Source organism: Pristis pectinata, chromosome 4 (genome assembly GCF_009764475.1).
Source record: "Pristis pectinata isolate sPriPec2 chromosome 4, sPriPec2.1.pri, whole genome shotgun sequence".
Classification (NCBI taxonomy): Eukaryota; Metazoa; Chordata; class Chondrichthyes; order Rhinopristiformes; family Pristidae; genus Pristis; species Pristis pectinata.
Window position 1 is genome coordinate 78,484,649 of NC_067408.1, and position 9,335 is coordinate 78,493,983.

The 9,335-nt window shown below is 36.0% G+C and overlaps 1 protein-coding gene across 7 annotated transcripts in view; it reads left to right on the plus strand.

The window, feature by feature from the left end:
- Positions 1-8,307, plus strand: part of dmd (dystrophin) — a 1,415,828-nt gene extending 1,407,521 nt beyond the window's left edge. For 3 of the 7 annotated variants that reach the window (XM_052015086.1, XM_052015087.1, XM_052015089.1), the window contains one exon: positions 6,773-8,284. In XM_052015086.1, coding sequence (XP_051871046.1) covers positions 6,773-6,870 — 98 coding nt within the window. In that variant the 3' untranslated portion in view covers positions 6,871-8,284. Of the gene's footprint in view, positions 1-3,189; positions 3,222-6,772 lie in introns of all 7 variants that reach the window. The other 4 variants (XM_052015085.1, XM_052015088.1, XM_052015092.1 and 1 more) reach the window with 3 other exon arrangements.
- Positions 8,308-9,335: the final 1,028 nt, after the last annotated feature.

Genomic DNA, 9,335 nt, shown 5'->3' on the forward strand with positions numbered 1-9,335 from the left:
TGACAAATGCTGAATGGATTCTTTGTGTGAACATCACTAGGCTGCTTAATCCTCCGTTTCCATCCACAAATAAACACACTTCCCCGTAGGAGTTATTGGATAGCAATCAGAAGCTGAGATTTGAGCTTATGTCTCCTTCCCTCAACAAGAAACAGTAAGGACAGTTTGTTAAGTTGTGGACCAGCCATCAACCGTGGAGTATTCATGAACTACGTAACACACCACACAATTTACTTATCAGCAAATCAAATAAGCCCCTTAAATTTTTAATTTGTTTAAAAAAATAAAAAGGCACATGGGCCAGTAAAATATCATACTTAGTAGTTTGGTCTCCTCTGGCTGCATACTGGTTCATGTTTTCCATAAAATTCATGTATATAATTAAAACAGTCTTTAAGATCGCACAGAAGGAATTTTACATGGGTGAATTAATCAAGAATATGAGCAAAGGAAATGGAACCAGGTGCTTTATGAATTGATTGTTAATCTGTTGATGTCCATATAAATATAAAACTGTTCACATCAGTAGTGGCTTTATCAGATTACCTTGTATTGTTAATCATTTTAATATCTTTACTGAGAGGATGGGTGGGGAGGACAGAGTATCTGAAATAAGTAGATACTAATAATACTCCAAAAGGAATTCAGTCCTGTTTCCCCTGAGAGATAATCTACTGTTGTTCATGCTGGCTCTTGTGTTGTGGAATGAATTGGGGGCAGCTGTTAAATCCATGTAAAAAAGCTGACACCACATTGTAGGCTACTTCCCCACAAATGATTTATGTAGTGGTGATTGGTTTTGCTGTGGGGGACAGAATATTTTCTGCAAGATGTTTGATATGTTTTCTTTCACCAAGCTAAGATCGGTTCACAGAGGAACCTGATGGGTACATGTTTTATCTATTTTAATAGTCCTTTTTTGATGAAAGTGGCGAGATCCAATTTCTCATCCATTACACAGGTGTTCTTCTCATGAATGGCAGTGGGAAATATATCTTCATTTGTCTGAAGAAAAATATTAATAATATTTAAACTGGTGATTAGATTTAATAATCTCAGTTGTTAAGTTGAGATGGAATCAGTGAGAGTGCTGCAATGGAAATAAAGATGCAGGTAAAGAGGGTAAAGTACCTGTTCGTGACTGACATGTGCAGAACAGGAAACAAAAAAAAGCAAAGCAGTAGAATTTAGAAATTTGGCACAAATGAGCATTCACAATGTGCAAACCAAGTACCAAAGGATGGACAAAAGTTGATCCTCTCCCGAATAATCACGGTAAGTTGCCGGCACTGATTGCACCTTCATCGGCAGCATGCTTGACCATTGGCAGGGCACCTCCCTCACGAAAGCAGCCTTCAGCTGGAGTCCGGACTGGCTACTGAAATTTCAGGTTGGTTGTGATTGTAATATCTACAGAATTGAGTTGTATTCCTGCATTTCCTTTTGCCACAGGAAAGGGATTTGATTTTTTCAAAAAATTGTTTTAACCTCATCTTTCATTGACTGCCATGAGTTTGCTGAAGAATGGTTCAATTAGTATCCCAACCAATAGCAACAAGTTTTGAAAAAGGATCCTCCAATTGCATTTGTAAAAATTCTGGAAGTGCATGTTCTTTTCTGTTTTATTTGATTGGCAATCGTTTTATGCTGAGTAAGCACATCCAGTGCATACCAATTCATACCCAGTCCCATAAGCAGGGACCTTAAGCAGGGAAGTTGGAATTACTTACATGTACCTCCTTACTAGATTACTACTTTAAATTAATTTGCAGGGATTGGTGATACATGTGATATGTACTAGATTGAGAATTCTTTTCAAATAGCTTACTTTCTGTTATGGCAATCCACTTTTTGAGAATGAGATTTTCCAATGTTATTTGAGTTTGAAATCAGTAACCAAGATCAAAAGCTTATCACTAATGTTTGATTTATGAGCTGAAGGTATTTTGAGTCACGAAACCTTGGAGATTACCTATTTTTTTTGCAGATGAAACCGTTTGTTATTATAATTATTACAATCAGGTAACTATTAAAACTTGGGGATATGGTGGGAAGAAATGTTGGTTTAGTCCAATTTGGAGAGATGTGCGATGCAATTCTGTGGCATTTGCTGCACCAGTATTGCTTCCAAGTCTTGAGTTTGCAAAGTTTAGATGTCAACTAGTGATCTATCAACTATCAAGAGCAACAACTGATTGTTGCCACTGCTTACCAGAGAAGACATCTTTCAAATTATTAACTAATTTTTTTAACTATATCATGAAATTAGAACTTAAGTATTATGTAGATATTATGAACATAGGATAGCCAACCTGAATGATTAGAATATGCCAAAATCGATCATAATCATTAAAAGAATAACATTTAAATGTTATATTTTCCAACTTGATAATTTTAATTAATTGGTTGATTTTAAAGAAAAGCACATTACATGCAAATAGTATCTGAGATCAAGTAAATTAGTTTTGCATAAATGATAAATGAAGAACTTGGATGCAGCAGCATTTGAGCGACAACTTAAACTATGAGCTTTAATATAACTATTTATTGTCAGCAACAAATACAACGGAACAGCATTTCCAGCTGTAGATTTTAACACTCATGGTAAATATCCAACTATGACTCTTGGTGGGCAATGAAATGATATAGAGACCAGTTTTGTACAACTTCAATTTGCGAAATTATCTCACCATATAAATGCAAAAATGCCCAATGGTCAGATTGTGGGGGACAAAGTACTCATAAAATGATAGATTGTGGTTACTGTATTGGGTATTCCACAGAAGCAACAATCTTAAGTTCGAATTGATGACTTTGTAGGAAACTTGTAGGCTCGCTCTAAGGCTGAGTCGATCTCTGTCCATCCCTCTGCTGGCATCTGATTGCAGGCCAGTGTGGGATTAAAATATTGAGAAATGCTATCCTTCAGCTGAGATCCTCGGACTTTATCTGCACTTCCTGGGGAATGGTTGATACCACATGCAATATGGTATGAATGAGTTTACAAAGGAAATTCCGTTTGAAGTATTTTCTCACTTAATAATACTCAACCTGAGACAATTTCGAACTGTGTGTCTTCATTCTCATACCCAGTTGTTTGCATGAAAATGTTAAATCTCAGTGTCAATGTTCATCTATAGTGTTCTTTCTTCTTTTCTCCCTTTCCTTTCATCTACTCATCACCTAAAGGGAGGGATGCCCCTGGAAAGAAAGTGAAAGAGGTTGGTGAGACAAACTCACTGCCACAGCAATGCTGCTCGGGCATGTTTGCTTCTTCCATTGTTACCGCCATCCGCAGCAGATATAGTTTGATGTACATTTCACACTTGCAGTGTGTTTCACTATTAATAAGTATTGGTCTGTGCTGTTAGTCCATTGATGCAGCAAGTCAGCTTTTAAAAATGCTTCCTAAATGAGAGCAACTAATCACTGGTTGCCCTAACATGCTTTCTTTTTTATACTTGTGTGGTGCAGTATAAATAATCCTCTCTCAATGATGCCTCGGGTTTTGTGATTATGTGCAGCTTATATAGTTCATTTATTTTAATTCATGTGGGGGAAAGATCAATAGTAAGTAAATTAACTCCCAGGAAGGATGTATATATCCTGCCTCACATATTGGGAGAGACATTTATTTGCCACAGTTGGAAGTCAGAGCTGTAAAATTGGGTGCTTCTATTTCTTAGTTGTTAGGCATCACCCAGCCAGACGTTTACTGCTTTATACCATATTGTGGATTACCTCGCATGGCAGTTAAGATCTCATGAGAAACTGAAAAAATGCTTGTTATTTTCGCTTGTCGAGATGTTTTCTCTTGCTAGCACGTAAATCTTGCAAGCAAAATGAATTCTCAGAATTTGATTAATTTTTACAAGCAAAATAACATTAAAATTGGCCTTTATAATTCTGTCATGAAAAATTATAAATGCCAGCAGAGAAAAGTGGCGAGCACTGACCAGCAGCCCCAAAAGCGTAGAGAATTGGAAAATGGCATGGGTTTTTAGGTTTATAACCCACATAAATGCAAGTAATTCGGAAAGCACGTTGTCAGAGTAGCTGGCATTACATTACCTTCTGTGGTGAGAACAGAACCCATGGTCAAGAATGCCTAAAAAGCAAGTGTAAATGAGAGGGCCACCTGTGATTAAGTTCCCCAGTAAATTACTTAATAAATGTTGAGGCAAACATTATATAAAAATAAATAACAATAAGCCTCTATCAATACATTTCCTTTTGCAGAAGACCTTTCGTACTCAATGTTTATCAGAGATATTGCAAGGTTTATCAAAAGTAAATTTAAAAAATGATAGTCAGGAGTACAGAGGTATGGACTGGGCAAATGTCCATCTGATCTATGCTTTGAAATTGCCTAAGGTTTGCTTAAAGGTAACAGTGCCTGGCCATCTTAACCATCGATGCCAAATCTAATGAAATAAATTCTCAAAATATGATTCAACTATTTGTGCATCTGTAGAATCACAGTCAACAGTTGGGACTAATTTATCTGAAAACTTGAACTTTCACTGACAAATTATTAATTTTAACTATGGAGAACAATTACGTTGTTGATGTTTAGAATCTTTCCTTCAGTGAATGCTTCCAAGTGATGCCACCATAATTATCTGCACCCAACGAGTCCTTTCTATTGCTTGTTTGCTGTAGAGATACACAGTGTCAGCAAAATATCTGTCTTTGATATTAACAATTTAAAATCACATCATTTGTATTGGTATAATTCCACTGATACAAGTTCATCATTTACTCTTTTAAATGGGAAACCATTTCTTCGTTAAAACATTTATTTATCAAAAAATAACAAAATGCACTAAATTTAATTGAAAAAATAATCCTTTTATTTGAACAATTTTTATTCTCTGAAGTGTGAAAATTTTTGTTCAGTTATATAGAAAGTGGGTGTGAGGATAAAACCATTTTCAGTAGCATGTTTTACAGCAGGAATTCTCTTCAAATGCTCTGATTGACTTGCTTACAATATTAGCAATTCCTTACATTGTGTATGAATAACTTAGCTTCAGGTTGATTTCCTTGAAGTAACAACAATCAGATGGAATACAGAAGCAGTGTTTAATATTGAAGATGATTTAAAACAAGGGCATCCGGCAGTTGAAATAGACAATAGCTCGAAAAATCAGTATGTTGCAAAAATTTTAAGGCTTTGGGGCTGAATTGCTGGCACTTATTTTTATGGTGTTTCATTGTCATTTATTGTGATCCCTGCCTTTACAATTTGGAGCAGCATTGCGCTTGCCATGATCATCACTTGGGGTGTGGCAATAACGGTTATTTGACAACGCTGGCTGCTTCCAAAATAAAATCTGTTTCAGCTGCAGAAGCACATCGGCAGGTATAAGGGAATAAAATAAAATACTTTAAGCATAAATTGCTTTGAGTTAGCAGTTATAATTAAGTGTTCCTCATGTCTAAAATATAACTAGTAACGTTGCAGTAGTAGAGTCAGAGAGTTATACGGCACAGAAACAGGCCCTTTGGCCCAACTCATCCATGCCAACCAAGTTGTCTGACTGAGCTAGATCCATTTGCCTATTTCGTATCCCTCCAAACCTTTGATATCCTGTCTAAATGTCTTTTAAACATTGTAATTGCACCTGCCCTCTTTTGTTGGACAACTTGCACAAGTACATCCTCTTGCACTTGAGAGCCAGCAAGATTACTGAGTATCAGATGGCAATGGGAACCCCAGAATATATTCCCTTTCCCAGTTCAGTGTCACTGAGGCCCTGTGTGACATCAGTGGTGACATGTTCAGTTGATGCATCACTAATGGTATAACCTCAGGGAATTGAACCTGGGGTTTCATGATCTGGAGTCCCTAGGCCAGAGATGGGATTAACCTACTGATTGGATACGGCTGGTTAAATTGCTGAACTGGTGGCCCAAGGTCTGGGTTTTGATCCAAAGATATGAGTTTGAATTCCACCTTGGCAGCGTGAAGAATTTAAACTCAAATAGTTAAATAAATCTGAAAAAAATAAGCCAATAGCAGTAATAGTGACCAAGTCTTTTGTAAAATCTCAACAGGCTCACTCAAATTCTCAAGGGAAGGATGCCTGCCATCTGTAGCTTGTTTGGCTTGTGTGTGATTCCAGGCCCAGCCACAAATATGCTTGACTCTTAACTCACCTCCTGACGTGGCCTGGCTAGCCACTCAGTTCAGGGGATAATTGGAGATGAATGCTGCCTTGGCAGTAATGCCCAGGCTTGAATTTTCAACGACCATCACAAAACTCATAAATGTGCTCATGAGTGTTAAAAAGGCTATTAGAACTGCTCTGTCAATGCTTGTGTTTAAATGCATTTTGCTCAGCTTTGATTTTTGATCAATAGAATCATAACCATAATATTTCACTAAAAGATAAGCAATGTTTGAAATAGTCTTTGAGTTAATGTGTTTTATTAATACCCTAATAAATGAAGGTTTTAAAATCATGATGTTAATCATAGTGGATCTTCCATTTATTTCAAATCAAGTTGTGATAATCTGAAACCTGGCGAAATTAAATGTAACTTTGCCCATGCACATTCAACAAAACTGAAGGCAATTGGATGAATTAATTATTATCAGTCATCACTTGTAAAAGACATCATGATTTCTTGCATATTTATAAAACTTGCACTCATCTGCTTTCTTGCTGGCACTGCAAACCATAACCTGCTCGACCTTGTCCTCTGCATTCCAGGGGTGTTAAACAATGACCCTGGTAATCTTCTCTGGTTTCTCAACCCTCTGCAGGTAACAATGTAGGCAGCCTCTTCCATATGGTGGACGATCTTGGCCGCGCAATGGAAACCTTGGTGACGGTCATGACGGACGATGAGGCAGCAGAGTAACCAGATGTGCTTTATCACAACATTGGCTTCAGATGTCAAGCATGGTTTTTATATGTTCATACAAATATAAATGGATTGGACCGTATAGGTTTACAAGTTAAAAAAAAAGAAAACATCTATTTTTTTGTGAAAGGTAGTGGTAATATACTGTAGATTTCAGTAGTTTCCTAAGTCTGTTATTGTTTTGTTAACAATGGCAGGTTTTACAGTTCTATGCAATTGTACAAAAAAAGAGTGAAAACATATAAAATCTTGGTAGCTACATACCTTGCCATTTCTTTGTATGGAACGTGTTTCGGATTGTTAAATTTGTAACAATTATGAAGATTGTTCACTAAAAGGGTGCTTTCTAACAAATAATACATAATTTTATTGTTTATAAACCCCCTTCCCCAGAACAAGACAATTTTGAAATGGTAAGAGGTAATGCATTTGTCTTTGCAACATTTTCAGCTGTAATCAAATAAGAAAAAATGTTCACAATCAGTGTTAATCTTTATTTTCTTCTTATCAGTAATAATATTGTAGCACATAGCAGAACCAAAACTCTACCTGACATCTCCATTTTTCTAATGAAATGCCAGGAATGAATTGCTGCATATCCCAGGAAATCTCCATCATTCAGTTATAATCACCATATATTGGAGAGATCTTCTTTGTTTGGCATTAGATATCTTTATCTACAAAAGAAAAGTCTTTAACTCTCATATTAATTCTACCTCATTGTTTTGTTTTGGCTAAATTTTACCACAGTTTTAGTTGTCATTTGAAAAAATAATTCTTAAATTTATAACTTAGATGCATAAAATTTACCAATGGATTTCTGAAATTAATCATTTCCAAAGCCTCTCCACAATTGGGCAGTAATTTTCAAGACCGTTTGTGGCTGTTTTGGAGTTACATTATCTTTCTAATGCACCCTCGAACCAACTTTTTTAAGGTGTCATCGGTTTTCTAATCCATTTAAATAAGGTACAAATTAAGGGTTAGTTTACTACAGATGTTGCTGCTAAAATAGGTATTTGCTTGCAGCAACTGTGTTCTCAGTTGTGATTTCATTAAATAGAATATTAGTTTTTGGGGTGAGTCAAAAAAAAGATGCAAAATATGAATTACTTAAAAAATATCATGAAGCATTTGAGTTCACTTTGTATGACCTGAATGTATTTGACTATGGAAGTAATCAGTATAACTTGGTGCATAAATATCACTATGGCATGTTATGTCATTTTAACCAGTATTGTTTGTTATTCAAATATCATCATAATATATTGCATTATACATTACGTTAACATCTCCAATACATATACTAATTGTTTTGTAAAGTATATTTTCCTGCATAATCACCACATATCAAATTCCACACAATATATGCCTTACTATTGTATTATATATTGCTTTACTGTGTATACAATTAAAGCACGCAGTTATATTACTTATACTGGTTCTTTATTTTCATTCTGTTGTGCAAAATGGGTAAATTGGTTTTAGTGTTAACAGCAACAGCCAAGCATTCAGCTATTGCTGTTTATCGATTAGATTATGGGCATTAGTTTATTCTTTGCAAGGCACTAGTTTCTACAATTATCAGTTCTTCCTGGTCAATTTCTTACCGATGGTTGTTTTAAACCAACAAAATTTTGCTTCTTTACTGCAGTGAAACCTAAATATTACCAACACCTTAGTGACAGGTGTCAGCTGATTTTGCAGAAATCCTTCATTTTCAAAATGGTCATTTTATATATATTGTGGAAAAAAAGCCTTCAGCTGCCAGCAGAGATTGTATTGTATTAACACAAAAGCAGCCAGCTCCATTCACTTTCAAGTTTACCGTCTTATATTCTTGTTTCATTTCAAATCTCCACCTGAAGCAAAGCATTATCTTTAATAATAAATTGCATTTCTTAGTCCTGTTTTACTAGTATTAGGTCAGTCACAGGACAAAAAAAACAAAATGTGACAACAGATTGTGCTGGAAGGCTGACCATCTGCAGGCAAATCTTGCAATGGGTTGAGAACATTTAAAAAGTAAAATACAGAGACTACTTGTACAAGTGAAACCGCAATTTTTTTAGCTGATCAGTGAAAGTTAAAGGAAAACTCACTGTTAACTGGGCCTCGCAGATCTGTCCAACACAAAAGCAAAGGAGATTCAGAGACCTGGGGCTTGGGACCTTTATTCTCCAAAATGAAAGCTCCACAAAGTCCACAAAGAAGTGATTCCTGCATTGGAAGCCAATGAGAACAAGACTGGCAAGTACAGATGAAACGGTCTGGAAAAACTATGAAAGAATATGTGTACAAAGCATTGGAAAAGGAAAGGACTGTCTTTTTCACTGTTAACTTGCACTTTCCTGGATCTGGGATCTTGGTGAGATCAGTGCCAGTAGGTCAAGACTCAGCAACAGCAGGTTGTAGCAAATGACTTTTGTTTGACTCAAGAGCTTCAGACCCAGCAAAGTTGC